We start from the raw sequence: 18,284 nt of genomic DNA, 5'->3' as shown, positions 1-18,284 counted from the left end.
GTGGCCCAAGGCGTGTTACACGCGGCAGCGTGTAATTAACCTTTAACCTGTGCACCGACAACGACTTTATAACATCCTGGAGTGTACATCCGGCGATGCCAAGCCACGTACTCCTCCAGTCCGCTATGCCACAACGCTGCAGACTAATTACAACCAACTGGAGACAGAGAATGAGAGCCGTGTGCCACGAAGAGCGACGATGCCAAAGTGAACACCATACGAGACTAGAAACCGTGATGGCATTAGGAGTATCGAGCAAACAGCTGCTCCTTGCACCAATCAAGACTCACATCTGGACCTGTTTCGTGAACGATCAAGATATGGATAAACGCATATGTCTACCCCATAGCTGCAAGTGGTCTGGACATAGGACAATTTCACAACGATCGCAAGTATTCCGGCTACCATGGACGACAAACCTGGACAATTCCTAGCCAATTTCTGGCGATCGCTTCGATCCTCGAACGTGCCATTCCGCCCCGAAACGCACCGTTTCGCGAGTACTTTCGTTGATCGGATCGTACCGTTTGGTCAGAATGACTCGATCTCACGTCTAGCGACTCGTTTTAATTTCGACGGATCTCTGGAGTGCCGTGCAAACGGTAACGTTTCACGCGGAACGCGATAAAATGGCAAACGGTTCGCTGGGAATAGCGAGGTCGTAGGTGATGTTAGAGCGGCAAAAATGCGAGCACGCGAATTTTTAATCAATTGAAAGATAGATATGCAGATAGATATCTTATTTGTCGCGCGAGTAACTTGATCCTATCGCTATTTAATTAATTATGCAATTCTTCTTTTAAACTTTTGGTATAGTATGTTAGATTGTTTCGTAAGCTTTATTGTTTTCTTTATTGTAAGTTCGACTATGGAAAGTTTAATAAAATTAAAGAAAAGCATTAATGAATTGGGATTTTATTTATAAAGAATGGAAGAAAAGATTAATTCAGTAAAGAGCAATTACTAAAATATTTTGACGACTAAAAAATATATATAGAAATGTATGTGAGATACATTTTTCCATGGTTTCATTATATTAAATATATTCATATACGTGCTATAAAGAAATCTCGCCATATGTCAAATTATGAACGTAATGGTTATCCTAAATAAGCTGAATGCTTTCTATTTTTCTCAATACTTTCTAATTATCGAACCAAACCTAATCAAATAAGTTGCTCACTCTTATAAGAAACACTCCCAAGCTATCGAAATTTGTATTCGCTCTTTAAACCATCTCTATCCGTCTAACAGAATTCAAAAACCAATCGCGCTAAAATTTTCAATCTCTCCAAACAACAGTCTGGCTAGCATAAAAGCGTCCGAATAATAGAGAAAGCGGCGGCAATCCTTGTCACTTGGATTTAATGCTGACTGTAAAACGGCAGACACTCCTCTCTTTGCTAAAAGGGAATCGCGTTAGGAGAAAATCCCTTGAACGTCTCTTTGGGAGCATAAGTCGAATAGAGCGAAGAGCGCATTCCTTAAACCGAAAGTTTATCAGGGAATTTGAACGGTGGTCAGGTGGTTGCCGCCCTTGCCCTGGTCCTTGCTTTATCCATGGTTTGGCCCGGATGAAAGAGGGGTGCAAAATATTCGAGCAATTTGGTGACACTGCCAAGCGTCCGGTCGGCTCTTTTTATCCCTGGTGTTAGCTGGCTTAGTTTTATCGTGGCCGCATTATCCTTCCTTTCCCCTGTTTTATTCCGTTCCCTCGTCCATGCTGGTGTTTTCATCCCGCGATCTTTCTCCCTCTATCTACGTTCTCCATTCGACTATCCTTTCTCATACCAACCCAAGCGAACCAGCTACATTCTGGCTCTTACCTATTCTGGATTAATGCCAGTGGTCTTTCCGGCTGCGAATTTTCCCTCCCATCCCTTTCGAAGTCGACGTTGTGCTACACTACCGTTCATAAGTATTCGGACACTCTCAAATTATTGCAAGTGCATAATATATACTTCGAATGAAACTCTTTAATCGAATTTTTCCTCCTGATTTTATCTCAGGTAATCGTATATGGTTAATAGATGTTAAGGAAAATAATAATTAACACTAAACCTACCGACACTTTGTGTATACCTATTCCTACCATGTGCGGTCAAAATGACCGCGTAATAATTTTTATGGTTTAACTTAGATAATGGTTAATTTATAACTAAATGTATATAAAATGATGAACTTTCATAAAATTTCGTCCGAATTTACTTTTGTTTAATTTCAATTATAGAATTAAATAGAATTAGATATATCTTATTCAACTTTGCTGTATTTTTTACAAATTATCTTATTATCAAACGTACATTTGCCGCATAAATGTTTTCCGCATCTTAAACAAATTTTCGTAATTTTGTAACCTTTACAACTTTTTACTTGACAAGTTTTTTGTAGTAATGAATCTGAACTTGTTGATAGTTTTATTGCATGGTTTTTTCCAGCGATTCTTTATATAAAAGTAATGTATGTACCAGGTTTATAACAATTTTGTGAATTTTCTGTAAATTGGCCCCATACTGTGGATACCATTGGAAATTTATTGGTTCGTAAACGTTGGCTACTTTCGCTTTTCTTATCAAATCGTATAAACCTCACAATTTCAGCGAAGTCATTTCTGTTCATTGTTTTTGAAAAAAACGCAGGTCTCCAAATTTTATTCCACAAATATGAGACATCTAAATTTTGTACATAGCATATAGCATATAGCAGAGCAATAAATGCATCTAGTTTTGTTGCATCTAGATCCCTCTTAGTCCCCAATATTCTAAATTCTTCTTCTTCCGTACATTTTGTTATATGATCCCTTATACGATGATCAATGATGAGATAAAATACCGTCTTTGCTTGTCCTTTCATAATATGCCGTTTAGCATATCCCTAAAAATATTATGGAGTGATGTCCTGCCAGGTTTGGGACTTGCATCTATTTCTCTCCAAACTGTCCCATCGGGTCCAGTTTCGATACGTTGTTTCTCTACATCAGTCTCACCCTTTGTTGTCAATGATAATTTCTTTCCTTTTTGCTTTGGACTTATTTATAATATTCAACTTTGATTCGGTTTTAAATAACTTTTCATGTGTTTCCATGTCGTTTTTCTGAACTTCAGTCGATGCTGAAGTTCATCGCACACTGAACAGTCTTCTTCTATGTCCGTAATTTCTTTTTTACAACTTTTTTTTTAAAGTCTTGATATTTCTAGGGTAAATATTTATCACAGAATAATACCATGTACGGAATACAAAATTATTGTCAAATTTGATATGCTTTATTTTCCTCTTTGTAACAATTTTACGCAAAACGCTCTGAGATGTTTTCTGTCTGAGTTTTAGAGATAACAAGTTTAGATGTTGACTAATTGACTAACAAACTGAGATGTATTCTAGTCGAAAGAACAATAGCAAATAAGAATATGGCCTGTGACGGCGATATTTATACAAAAATATTGATGAGTATTGGCCGTTCTCCACCAACGGTTACTCGAGGGTAGAGTTGAGAAAGCTTTTCCCGTGTTTTATCGTAATGAGCAATAACCCTAAGAAACTTCTCGATTTTTAAAATGTTGGTAACAATGGGCTGTAAAAAATGCTAAATTTTATGGCGGTGCCTTAGAATTATTATGGGCCTGAGTTGATATGTCTTGACAGCTGGTGTCCATCTTGATCCAGAGATAGATTATGTTTTTATGACAAGTACAAAATTTTTCTCAGAAAATAAAAGAGCAAATTAAAAGTAAATACCGAAAAATATATTGTATGCATGTTTTAGGAAAAGTCAGAAATTATGAAGCGAATGATAAAGTTTAAATATGGTTAAATTTGTGCAGAAGTTTGAGAGCGATCAATTTGACCGCCGTTGGTAGGTTTAGTGTTAATACGGAGATAGAGAAATAATTAATACGAATATTTTGTATCTCTTACAGCCAGGTAATTTTTAAATTCAATACATTCATGTATATATAATTATCTTTTTATTCGACTTTGGCCTTGAACTCACACGTATTGGTCCACCCTCTCTATAATTTTAAAAATATTCCTTCTGATAATACTAAAATATTCAAAGCATTAAAATGTTGCACGTCTTAATAGAGAACTGACATTATACAATTTTTCTTCACAATTGCACTTCTTTCTTATTAAATAAGATCATCAAATAACTTGTAATTAAAAAAAAACTCAATATGTAATTTTAATTTTAAACTAAACTTCTTATTATTGTTGACGGATATTCACTAATACTGGTAACTTCTGATTAGTAAAATTTCACTAATAATATTTGTCTCATTGTGCAACAAGACCCTGGTGTCCAAATACTTGCAGAAGGTAGTGTACCTACCCTTTCAGCGCGACTCCACTTCAACGTTCCCTCTCTATCAAACGTTTGATCTCTTCAGCCGTCTCTTTCTCCGTTCGAGAAATTGCTTCTCCCTTTCTCTTTGATGATCCGAGTCTCTCTCGTTCGTCGGTAACCTCTTCTGTTTTCTGGTTCACGACAGATTCGTTGGTGTACAAACGTAGAGGGATGCAAACGCTCGCAGTCGTCTACGACGAAGAATCACGAAGTGGAGCTTTGCTGGTGCGGCTGCTGCGTGTATACTCGTCGTGCTCGGTTTACCCTTCTAAGTCGAATCCCCGAGCTCAGAGCTCGTCGCCTCCGGAACACCTCGGGGGAACGTTACAGGTTGCCGGAGCACACACTTATCACGATGGTGCATTCAAACGCCACCCCTGGTGCGCGCGAACGCGCACGAATACGTGTATAGAAATAGTTTACGGGGACAGGCGTAATTGAATCGTTCTTTCCCTGCTGTTATGTTCTCTCGCTGATCAAAGGCGTGGCATCGCTGACATACTTGTGTTCACCCGTAAGATCCGGGCAAAGTGTCATCGTGTTTAATGCTTTTCATTCCTTAACCGGAATTCTCTCGAGCGATTGTCTGGCAATTTCTTTATCTTTGTTGTATCCTCTCCCTTGGGTGAGTAAAATTAGCGAAGATAGAAACGATCGTTGGAAGTCTAAATATTGGTACTTAAATTTGTTTGGAGAGATATTAGTTTGCACAAGGTTTAATACTATAAGTGTTTATATGTGTAAAGTAAACTTTATCTTACATCCCGAACGATCTCTTCAAAGTCAAACTGATGTTAATTGATTTGTGTTTCTCGTTAATTTGTCTATTTTATTTTATTTTATCGCATTTACGATATTTTCCGTAAATACGTCGCCGTTCGGTGATATTTTACCTTTAACACGCTAATGTTTTATTATTTTTATATCATCAAAATGTTGTACACAATTTAGAAAGTTAAATTAATATTGAAATTGGACCAGAGCTAAATTTGAACTTCAATCCTGCGATTTATCTGTGTTAAACTTAATCCATTATTGAGAATGTGATTTGATACTGTAACGTAAGAGATCAATAACGGTATGTGAGACATTATTAATGCAGAAACATATGAACTAGCTGTTTGGTGGTTTCATAATTCCCAGAAAATAATTAATATTCATCCACACATGATGGAGGATATGAATTAATTTAAATCTCGGATACTATATGAATTATAATATTACATCAATTGTACTTTGACTGGATATAATACTAGATAATATTATAATTGTATAAATTTATTCATTTCCTCCACGTTTTTTTTTTTGAAACTAACAATAGTATAAATATACTGTTTTATATTATAAAAGAGTTACTCCTTCCTACAAAATTTATTATGCAATAAAAACAAGATCGATTGCTTTCTATTTGTTTTATCAGCACTGTGAAGAAGCAATCGCAATAGTAAAGCTTTCGTAACCATTTGCATATAAAAAAGTAAATTATATAACAAGTGGAATATGAATGAGTTTATGTCGCATACGAAACAAATAGAATTAACAGAACAACAGTAAAGCACGCTATTATTTCTCCATTGCGAAAAATCACACGGTAATATCACGTTCTAGGGTCACGTAACGCTATAGAACTGAAGAAAAATTCAGGAGATTTTAGTTTCGACAGTTAAGAGTTACAAACCGTTGGCAATACCTTCGACATGCAATGTATATACGTGTTCGTAAGTAGATTGTAGCCCCTGGTACAAATGGATCGATGTTCCTATTCGCAATCGAATCTGAAACCTACTGTTTCTCTGAATGTCGGGCACGACCGCTTTATCTCTTTAAGTTGTGCATCGGGTGTATTCTCCCTGAACGCACGTCGGGACTGATTTAAAGAGACAAATCCCTGCAGTATCACTAAATTTGTAGTCTCCGTTTACTTCGACAGACTCGTCTTAATTGGCCCCAGCGATCTTTATCAGACACTCCAGCGGCGTTCAAGTAGAAGGTTGATCTTGCACTTGCTCTTGGTTAAAAAGATACCAATCTACGGAGAACGTGAGACCTTAGAACTTTAGAGGAAGAGTTGAAGCTATTATGCATTGTTCCACTCCTATAGATTTTTATCTTTCGTCATAGTTCAAAATCGTATAAGGAATGATTGCAATAATAAAATAAATACTACACCACTTCGCAAGGATGTATACAATTAATACAAGCATACCCTCCACTCGGAATCGTTAAGTTTCACCGTATAAAATTTATTCACAAATATAAACAAATTAAATAAACACATAATTCAGGAATATATTAGCCAGATATTTAACGAAGACAGACTTAATTAATAATATCCTATAACATCGTTTCCTATCTATGACCATTTTAAACATAATCTCTAATTCCATTTACACACCACACCCGTTATGATAAAATTCCCACTTAATAAAAAGCGCAACGCAAAGTATTCATCGTTCAACACACCTGATAATCGCTAAGATGACAGACATTCGATCAGCGTTAAACGACAAAGGTACGAATCCGCCGAACACACAAGATTGGAAGAAGCTTCGTGTACAATGAAGCACAATTGTGTTCTTCTCGTCTCCGAAAGACCCTTCGATAGGTGTACGTCGTAAAACACGTTGATCCGTGGAACAAAAATTCCTGAGGGAGGGAGACGACAACGGCATTCATTGTAAACTTCTCTGTCGTAGTACGGCCGGATGGTATAGAATCCGCGGCTAAATCCCGGCGGGTCGGCGCGCGTTTATGTCTCGAAAGCTTTTTTTAGTATCCACCTATATGGAGGAGCGTGTGCCGACAGGCACTTTATTTCCTTGATTTCCCGCACTTTTCATTCGGCCCGGGATGGGGATAACGGCCGTTACGGCACCGACGTGCCGCGTGGAACACGAACCGATCCATTCACATGCTCTGCTCGTGCGTTCTCGCATCGTGCAGTCTTTTCTAAAGATCGAGTAAATTGTTAAGTGCGCCAGCAGTCGGCCTGAATGTGTTTCTATGCGAGGGGAAAACTGAACGCGCCATGCCGTCCCGAATTACGATGTTTAGCTGGTAGCGGCCAAAGAAAAAGAGTGCACGCGTGAAAAACTCGCTGCCGAAAATGAACGAGGGAATGGGTTAACGCTCTCTTGGAAACAGCCTGGTGAAACGTCGTGATAAATAATGCCTCGAGAAAATCGTCCGTTTCGTTCCAACTTCATTTTTCGTGCACCAAAACGTTCGTTGAAACGTTAGCTTCCTTTAGTTCGTGTTTAGCAAGATCCTGATTTGGTTTCGTACCAAGGGTGGAGGATTCGTCGGGACGTTTCACGGGTTGAACGTAGTCGTGAATATATTTGATATATCGAGTGAAAAGCTGGAGTAGTTTGTGGACTGTTAGAAGTATTCGGAATAATGAGCGGTCTCAAGTAGTTGATTTTAATTTGAATGCGTTTTGCGAAATGTTGGAGTTTTCGAACTTTTCTTGAGAGAACTGATCTTATTATCGAATGCTAATAAATTTTCTTGCGTAATAATGACATACTTGGTGATCGAATATTTTTCGGAATATCTGTTTTGTTTATTACAAGATTTATAAATGAATGTTATAATGAATTGTGAATTTGCAACGATTGTTTTGCAAGTGAAATCTATAATACACAATTTGTCATTTGATAGTCTTTCAATATCTGTCTATTTAATATCTTAAATTTGGATATGAAGCTGCTTAACAAGTTCATCCGACTCACTTAAAATAAATTACCTAATTTTGATAAACGAAAACTGGAAAAATTCGAGATTCGTTTCAGCTTCAAGAATTAACTAATTATTAAAGAATAATTCATTTCAAAAAGTAAAAAGAAAGATAATTGGGTCATTCCATATGAAAGAGTTAAAATCTCACATAAAATTTCCAAGACTCGAAAAAAATGTGCATTAAGAAATATTCCGAGTAGATTTTCATGTACAAATTCACATCAACTAAAACTCCTTCGTATAACCTAACGAGTCTCTTTCTCTGTGGAAATGTACAAACCGACAATTGGCTGTACTAATTAAGGAATGATACAACGCGAAACTATAACAGTGGATAGAGGCAATACTGCAGAAATTATTACAGGGTAATCACCTACGCACAACAGAGGACCTCTAATTACAACGGCCATTGTTGGACTTTCGAAGTCATTGCGAGGAATGGCGCGTCGAGCGATTCCTAAGCGCTTTTGCCGCCTCGTAAATCCCTGCTCGTGAAATATTCCGGCTATAATTGGCTGTAACTTTTTTTATATATGATCACCGAATTATATCAGGGATCACGGAAATTATTCCCAACGGACCTCGTGCGCGTTATGCAATTCAGTCGACAAAGGATGAAGGAGAGAAAGAGAGCTGGTTCTCCCTCCATGCAACTGCCACTACAAACACCAATTCACCTACGAGGACCATTACATTAGAATACATAGAATCGCGGGAAATTACCTGCTAACACGCATACGCGAAACTTTGCACGAAACTCTAACGAGATTCAAAATCTCTCTGTAGAGCATTTCGCTTGTGTTATTCGTTTAAAATATTAATAATTGGTGTATGTGTGAAATAATTAATTTTTCAGATACGATGAGCACAAAAGAAGAACACGAGAGAAAGAAATATGTTCTTCCATCTAGTGTACGGAAATAGAACAGATCAGCTTGAAACTGTTAGAACCACGAATGAAGAACGGAGAAGAAAGTACAGGGAAACATATATAAAAATATGAAGTCCAAGAATATGGCAGCATTGCCATATACCTGCCACGAAATAATTTTTCAACCAACACATAATTTAGAAGTTATTCAGACAGATACGAGTTAGAAAGTTCAGTCAGTACGATCACGCAATACATGTACGATAGATATTTCTTTATTTGAAGGCTTTTCTAGAACATGTACAAGGTGTATTATCACATACTAAAAGTCAATTATTTCGTAGATTTCGTTTACTTTTCGTTGCGGGACGAAATTTTAATTTAGAGAGATCGTTTACCTTCGTTAGTAGTTGGCTGCGAATTTCTCCTAGAGAAAAACGGCTTGCATAGCAGGCTGCATGATATTGAAGTGAAAGATATAGAATTCTTTAGTAGCTCTATGTTAGAAGAAACTGAGCGTGGTTTCGCTTGAATTCCCCGCTTAAAAGTTAAATGCGTAATTAGACAGCGTGTTTCAATTACCCAGCTAGTCCTGCTGTTTTAACCACTGCTGCCACTTACTTAAAGTGACGTGTATGGTGGAAAAATATTTTTCGAGCTTTTCATTTTTACGCACAAATAGAATTATTTGAACTCCTTTAAGTAGGATCGTTTTCCATTTAGCGCAGAAATATGATTTCTACCTCTCGCAATTTAACCACTTTTCTAATTTATTCTCTACTGACTCTAGTTTTATTTTTCCCTATTTTGATATCTTAATTTGGCGATGAGAATCTTTATAGTTGATTGTAGTTGCTTAAAACTCAGGCTTTCATTAACGAAACATTTTTTAAATAAAATGTACATACTTTGACAAATACAAACATTTGTTTAAAGTACGATACCTGCGAAAATTTTCCATTTCCATAAATGGCTTTCTATTATAAAGTTCGCACAGATGCAGTATTGTCTGTCTATTCTATATTTTATTTTCCGATCTCAATAATATACGTGTCACAACAATCATTATATTTGTCTTGAAAAAAGAGTATGGATGGAGTCTTCCTCGATGCTGCGTATATTATCGGAAATTTCTTATAAAGAACTCCTAGTTTTATATAAAATTTAGAAAAACTTTATTGATCGTAGAAGTCTCCATAATTAACTCCATAAATTTAAAGTGTTATAAAGACTATATAATTAGACGCAGCAATATATTTTGGCATCAAATTATGTATTACGTGAACACAGACACATATTTCATGCATACGAACGCTTCGTCATACATTATTCTCTTTGACAGGATACATATATATTTATAACTATACACGTACACATACACTTGTGAATAAATTTTCTGAATAAAAATGTTTCTTACAGATTTGTTTCGTCAACTACATGAAATACATACTACGTCAGGCGTAGGTAATCGATGAGTTCTAAGAAAAGTAGTATCGTCACGCTAGTGGTTATTTCATAATGCACAAATTTAAATAAAATATAAAATAAGATGCAAAATAATGAAATAATTCAAAGAAAATCATTTATATAATCCAATCAATAAACCGTTATATTATTTATACTATCGTTTTTATTTACGTCCAAGTATAAATGAAATTTTTATTTCTACTTATAACCATTTAAATTTGAATTTACTTAAATCGTCATTTTCAAAATATTATATTTAAATAATACTCGGCTCTCTGGTTCTCAAATATAATGGATTTTGTAATCACGAAGTAATAACAGAAGTGCATTCATTGATCGGTGCGCGCCTGCTTGAAAGACTTCATTCCAGAGAGTAGCTCATTTAAATATTCGAGTGCCCAGATTTCTTGACATGATACTAGAAGGGCGCAGATCCGAGCGATTTACAATCCTGTTTCCCTATCCCAAGGGATAAAGCAGTCAATTCCCTCTCTGGCTAAAAAAAATGACACATAAACCCTCTACAATCAAATATAAGTAGAACGATTTATAAACTTCACCGTAATCATGTTAAACGTTTATGAAATCTTAATCTTTAATGCACGATATATATCCGTCGTTTGCTGTTCAATTCCTGTTAACTTCCATCTATGAAACTTCTGGAAAATTAATACATGATACCGTCTGCATATCGAGTTTACATGACTTCATTTCAATTGATGCTTGTCTATAGTGCTAGTTTCAGATTACTTAGTTTCGGAAGTCAAGTTGTATAAGTTTTCATTGAAACATTCAAATTACATGACTTTGCACTAGAATCAAGCTGCGTTCAAACGAATTTCCACTCGAACAAATCTGTAACTGTAGTAATATGTGCCTGGTTAAAGATTTGATTGTTCGTGCGATTGTGTAATGGGTGAAGTTTCATGTCGTGCAATATTGTATGACAGACAAGGAGAAAGCTTTGTCTTGGAAGAAAGCTCTTTACAATACTAAATATTTACTAGTATTTAACATCAATGAAGTTAAATTTTGTGAGTTAGTAACATACGAGCTTCTCGAAAATAAAACTAACTTCGCTTTTTCTAAGTTTCTCAATTTTATTATCTAGACATGTGATCAATATTGAACTCCTAAAAGAAACAAATTCTTTACTTCCATAAGTTTCTTTATTGCGAGAAAATGACCTTTTAATTAGAATAGCGAAGAAGCCTATCAGTATGAATTTGTAGTAGTTTCAATGATTAGTAGCACGATTTGGATTTTTAGAAAACAAATTCAAATATCATATTGATTCGAAATTGATCGAAAACCAGCGTCTGACGAAACGAACATATATTTCTGTATTGTATAACGAAAAATTGAAATAATGTTGCAGCAGTGGCACGAAATATCTCGTCGAGGAAGTGACAGATTTTTCTTCAATTGTTCATGGTATAATCCATTCTCTGCGACACAATACTCCGTGATTTGAGGGACGTTTCCGTTCTTCGCTGACGTTCCTAAATGATCCCGTCCTTGTTCGTTCACGTATTTATCAACTTTCAATGATACACAAATATAACATTATACGATAACGTAGCGTTTATGTCGATAAAAGAAGAAAAAAAACTCCTTTTATTTCCAGACAATAGCAATATGTAGTAACATCATGGAATTTCAAGAAACAATACGTTAAAGAATTCGTTAAAGAAACAATAATATCACGTATGCTTTTCCTCCAATTATAAGCAATGATTTCATTGTTCAAGTTCTTTACAATTGAAAATACTCAAATGCCGAAGCTTTTAAAATTTTCTACTACATTGTGGAAGTGAAATAAAAATTCAAATTACTCTCGCAAACGAGTATTCTATAGTTGGACGTTAAATCGAAATTCCAAATGTGTTTTCTTTTATTGGGAACACTTTGATCAGGACCGAAACGACGAAACTTAAAGCTCGAATCAATTTTGCTTCGAGGATACTTCCGTTCCACGATCGAATATGTCGTTTGTCTTCCCAGCGTGATTAACTTACGCGTAAGTGAAAAATGGAAGTGGAACGCCATAATTCACGTTGATTCCCCATATTTGAATTTTAAATTCGTCTGGCTGTATTCGCGGTAAATATAGAGCCAAATGTAGACGAGGAGCGCTTATGGTGGTAAATTACTTATCTGAGATACGTCATCGAAGATTGCATTTGCCCTGGCGAAGTAACGCGTTTTCGTATTTCCATCTGCGTGAGTCAAGTATCGAATAAACATTTATGTTCCTTTTCTCCTCGCACCGACGAGTCAACGCCCACGGATGCAAACTTTTACCCGATATTTCATCGTGTAAAATTTCAATTTTCGATCAACCCAACGGGTTCGTGCGCTTCTTAAATAATAAAATTTCTTTGAATCGACGCTAATCATATTTATATAACTCATCATTTTTTAGTTTAAAATTATGACGTTGAATCTCACTCATTAAGAATTCCTTAAAGTTCGTGTAATAAATAGTCAATCTTGCTACGGTCTTTGAATTTTTAAAAACGTTCTAGAATCTTGAAGAAAGTTCTTGCTTATAAGTTACATTGATCATTCGAAGATCGATCACATTTTAATCTCAATCGCTCTTCTACATACATATCCAAATGCGATCTTATGAAAATCATCTATCGTCATAAATTACCACCATAACAATGGACTCGAGTATATTAACGCCACATTAATTACGGATTGGATGGACTTCTGAATTAGGTCAAATATTACACATTGGAACAAATTTACTCGAAAATATTATTTGGAACCTATGCTGCATTACATTGGGAAGAAATATACAAAACTATTATTAAAATCTAAAAGAAATAAATAGTGTACGGTGAAAGTAAAAATTGAACATAAAACTAAATTAGTTAGAAAGATCGTATAAGAAATTAATATTTTCTTCTATAATTCTAAATATCCTATCCTAAGAATATAAGAATATAATCCATTGTAATTGAAATTTGTCCAATAATATATAATTTACAATATACCACGAGAAACAATCTCTCGTAGAGATTTAAATTCCCTGCATCCTGTTTCAAAAATTTGTCCGCAAGTCTCGACACGTATAATCATCACTTTACCCCTTTATCCTCCACCCAATTCCTATATCCTACACATCCAGTATACTGGAAACATCAGAATATTCTTTGGTCATGGAGAATTCCTATTTTTCATAAACAAACAGTGAGAACCAGTTCTGTACACACCTTCGCGTGGCTCTTTTTCGGTCGGACGTAGTGTGAACAGAGTCGAGTGGTGGCCGCAGCGCACGATGGCGCGTTCATTCGTACAGATAAATTTTCAGCGTGGCCAGGGATACACACAAGGACGGCTTCGTTTTGTGGAGCGTAATTGCCGCAACCGAAATCGATGAATATTTCAGCATATACTGTGTAGCGTGCTTGCACTTCCACGCCTGATGGTATTCGCGCACACGTGCCGTGTCCTCTCATTCCCTCCTCGTCATTTCCCATCCTCTCTAACTCTCGTTGCCTCTTCAGTTTCCTCTATTAGTCTCTACCCCACCACCTATCCCTATCTCTTCCTCTCTCTCCTACAGGTTCTACTCCCGTCCCCCACCACCGTTACCACCGAGACTACGAATATGTTTATTCATGCAGTTATTTATTAGTTCGGGCAATTAGCATTAATTAGCGCAATCTGGCACCGGGTACCATCCCCCAGCTCCAATTCTCGGCACACCGCGACGGATATAATAGCGTTGTGCGGTCGCGATGTTTTAGAGGAAGCGGAACGACGACAGGGCTCATTGCATCGTCGTGTCGCGGCTCGTGCATTTTGCCTTTCGCTTACGCGTGTGCACACCTTGGACAAGCTTCGGCCACGTTCTTTGTGCAATTAGGCGGTCGTCGTTTTGCGGATTACCCGCAAGCGTTTTAGCGCGTGCAACGGTGAATGTATACTATGGTTAATGTTACGTTCGTTTATGTATGGATTAGTGTTTTTGCTCGGAATTGGGCCAGTGGGTGATATGCGGCTTGAAATTCTGCTTTGTTTTTGACATTGACGCGAACCATGCGCGGTTTCGTGGTATTTGCGTCCAACTGAAGAAAATATGATTTTAAATTGATCATGAACTCTGCAATTTAGGAAAATTGGAGAATTAGATCGTAATAGGATTTTCGATAAGACCTTCTTAAGAATCAATAGTTTACTCGTTCCAAAAATTGTCGAAGTCAAATTGAATAGTTACAGCTGTATACGCATAAATGTCAGGAGCGACTTCCAGATTTATTAAATTACTTTCTAATCTGGTGATTTCTAATCTGCTGTAAATTAATCCCTTAAAAATATTATTGTATATTATTATTTATTATTTATAAAAGAACATAGAAAAAATATGTAAATGTTGCAAACAAATTTTGAAGCCATTCTAAGAGATTTTTATTATAAAAAAATATTTCGTGAGGTTTGAACCTCATAAACTTTTATATTTCAAATCTATGATTGTAGATATAACTTCAACTACTAGTCTTCCTTTTATACGGATAGCAAATATTCCTCTGGAGTACAATCCTATTGAGTGAAGGGAGAAGGGCCAAAAGCTTGAAAAGCTGTCAAGATACAAGTGAAAACTGAAAGTCACCATTCCTGATCCTCTCAAGTCGTATCGGTTGAACCTTTCGAAATATTAGCATAAACCCGATAAAGGTTTCGAGTGTTACGAGGGAGTAAATTTCCTCGACTATTAATGGTTCTCCTCGCTTTTCTTTGGACAGTATATACGTTAGTCGATGACTGAGTGATATGTGAATCGCGAATTGTGTAAATGATCGCATCTTTTATTTAAAGAAAGGAAGATAATTCATTGGTAAATGCTTTCATTTAGAAAAAGGAGATGACGAAAGGTTCTAACTTAAACGATATATCTGTTCAATATATTTCAAATTTATTATCGAATTCATATTCAATTCTAATTATTCCAATTTATATCCTTTTTGTAAATCAATTGTGTAGATAGTTATATTGTACACTATCCAAATGAATATATGTAGTACAGTTTCAATTATTAAGAAAATATAATTTGAAAAATGAAATTGACGATAATAATTCATTATTATTTACTTATATCCGAACGTTTATAACTATATAAAGAGAAGCTATATTTGCTCGACAACATTGCAGGTTTTACTCTGAATGAAAAGGTGGTGAAGTGGAATCCTAAATAAGTTTTCAATTAATATCACATTTGCCAACATTTTCAAACATGTTTATAAGTATTTGCAATTACGTTAATTTCTTATTCCCCAATCTGCGTTCAGTTACAAAGGACAATGTGTATGGATACGAAAATGTCTAAGAAAAATTACATAAACGAAAATATTGTTGCTAACACAATAGAAAGGTTTTGTTTAGATCGAAAAGCTGTGTCGAGAAAATTATATGGATTTCTAGCAAATCCAAATAAATATATGATACAGACATTCCGATTAAACACTATAATATAAGTGAGAAACAGGTCGGTCAGTTGGGGTCTGTTCCAGTCAGTTAGAGTACGTGATAGTTTGTTAAAGACTCCGTTCAAGTTGTTCAAGTTGTTCAAATTAGTTAAAGTTGTGCAAGTTGTTAAAATCGATTGTGGTTGTTAGTTAAATCTTTAGTTATATTGCAGTCTATTTTGATGAGGGCACGATAAATATCCTCTTATCTGAAATAATTTCCTTCAATTACAATCTAACTACTATTTTCTTATATACTTCCAAAATTTAATTATTTTTATAAATAATTCGCCAGAATTGATTAAAATTTTAATTAGATGATAAAAAATTACTGTATGAGACATTAAAATATTTACATGGGGATCTGTTACATATAATAAAACGATATTTAAAATAAATATAAATATTTAAATAGACTATATGACAAAATATTAAAAGTACCTGCCAATATTTTTCCATTTATGAAATTGCAGATCGCACTAAACCTACCTGTCATTGTATGATATGTATTCCTTTTCTTTGAAATAGCCGTTCCATCGGAAAGAGATCGCTGACCGATCGCACGCGCAGTCAAGCACATTGTGAAATCGGTTCCACCGTCGACGGGATTCGTCTAATAGAAGAAACGGAGGGGTTCGGAGAGCAAATCCGCCACATCAAACGGATCAAGTAGCTACGTCGCGAGCCAATCTCCAATTATCGTCAACGGTGCAATCGGAGAAGTCTCCTTGACTCATGGCAAACGCGAGTAGCGTCCTTTAATCGGTTATCAAGCAGCCGGCCGCTCGTAAAGTTGACCCGGAAGTAGGATCGGGTCAGGTCAACGATCGCTCGGTGAGAACTCACCGATCGAAATTTTCTCCGCGGGAAGAAAGCCTGCGCGCCCAGAATAATAGGCGTATCGATCACCCTAGGTCGATATGTAATTTACGAACGATTAAACGTGAATCGCGCGTCGATCGAACCGCGTCGATTAAGCTCGAATTTTAGAACGTTCTCGTGAACCGCGACCACGATGCATCACTGTGAAGTCGTGTCTATGTTCATTTTTAATTACTCGTTACGAATAAAAATAAATTTAAGCAACTGTTTTATAATAAAAAAAAGTTTGGAATACAATTATAACGCATAATGGCCAAAATTGTAAAAACTCGAATCGAGGTCTTGGCGTTTTAATTTACACGCTGTTCATTATAAAGAAAGATTTTAGGATTATTTTTAATAGTAGAATTTGATTCTGATATTATGTCTTACTAGGAGGAAGTACTTTCCTCTTAAAGTATTCTCATATGACAAGTGCGTGTCTGTCGTTTAGCGATATCAAGAAAAAAAGCCTAAAATGTAATTTAATCGACATGAATGACGATAATGTATAGACGTTACGACGCTGTGTGCTAGAAGTAATACTTTATCTCTTAATCTGTGATGAAATTTTCTTCAAGTATCTGGAAATTCTATAATATTGATTTTACCATGAGCTCGTCTATTTGTTATTCTATTTTGTTCCGTTCAAATATCATAAGTTTATTTTCTATTACTGTGCTTTAGCACTAAGCTCAGCTTATCAACTAGCCAATAAGCGAAGTTACGTGGCATTAATTTTAGAAACTATTCAATTTATTATTTCATCGTAAATTCCTCTATCCCCAGAAAAAAATTGTTGCAGCGCAGAGAATATTCCAGATCGAAAGTTTGCACAAAGTTTTCTTTAGAAGCATGCTCAAAAGATGGTCAAAGGAAACCTTTCTAGCAATAATGCTAAATAGATGCTGTAGTCAATTTGCAGGAGTTCTGTAGAATAATGTAATTTGTCAACACGTTCCCGACTGATTATTTTATCGAGGTTCTAGTGCAGATAATCACAAGCTTTTACTATTAAAGAAAAAATAACTTGGAGAATCATTTATTTGTAAAAATTTGATCTAAGAATCTAATCGAATTTGACATATTTGGTGTTAAGTATTATACTTTGTGTCTACTATTACTATAATTAATCCTCCGTATATGTGTTTGGACTGAAAACTTGACATTTAAATAATTGAAATAAATACGAGAAATATTCCTTTCCTCAGAATGATAACTATTCTGCTGGTCTAATTTCAGTCATAAGAGAAAGTAATACATCAGTGACCGCTAATGTGTTAGCAGGATTCAATCAAGATTTTAATTAGCAGTAAGTAGAGCATAGCGTCTAATATGTTACATAAGTGCAACAGCCTGATCAATACTTTTCTGGTGGTTATGGGGCAGTTCTTAGAACCACTTTCCAAAGTATATATCTCACTATACCAAGAAAAGGATAATTATTTTCTTATTATTCGTATTTATTCTTCAACTACATGTATTAAAATAAAAATTCAGTAATTTATATTAATGAATGAAA

General features: G+C 35.6%; 1 protein-coding gene across 8 annotated transcripts in view; it reads right to left on the bottom strand.

Moving 5' to 3' along the window:
* The window catches only part of LOC100644893 (neurotrimin), a 322,978-nt gene that overhangs the window by 119,568 nt on the left and 185,126 nt on the right, over window positions 1-18,284 (bottom strand). For 5 of the 8 annotated variants that reach the window (XM_020864362.2, XM_020864357.2, XM_020864359.2 and 2 more), the window contains exon 1: window positions 16,391-16,412. The exons of the other annotated variants lie outside the window; for them this stretch is intronic. In XM_020864362.2, coding sequence (XP_020720021.1) covers window positions 16,391-16,397 — 7 coding nt within the window. In that variant the 5' untranslated portion in view covers window positions 16,398-16,412. Of the gene's footprint in view, window positions 1-16,390; window positions 16,413-18,284 lie in introns of those variants that run through there. 8 annotated transcript variants of the gene reach the window in all.

Source organism: Bombus terrestris, chromosome 9 (genome assembly GCF_910591885.1).
Source record: "Bombus terrestris chromosome 9, iyBomTerr1.2, whole genome shotgun sequence".
NCBI classification, from domain to species: Eukaryota; Metazoa; Arthropoda; class Insecta; order Hymenoptera; family Apidae; genus Bombus; species Bombus terrestris.
Note: the sequence above shows the minus strand (reverse complement) of the source record. Positions and strands in the feature narration are given on the sequence as shown.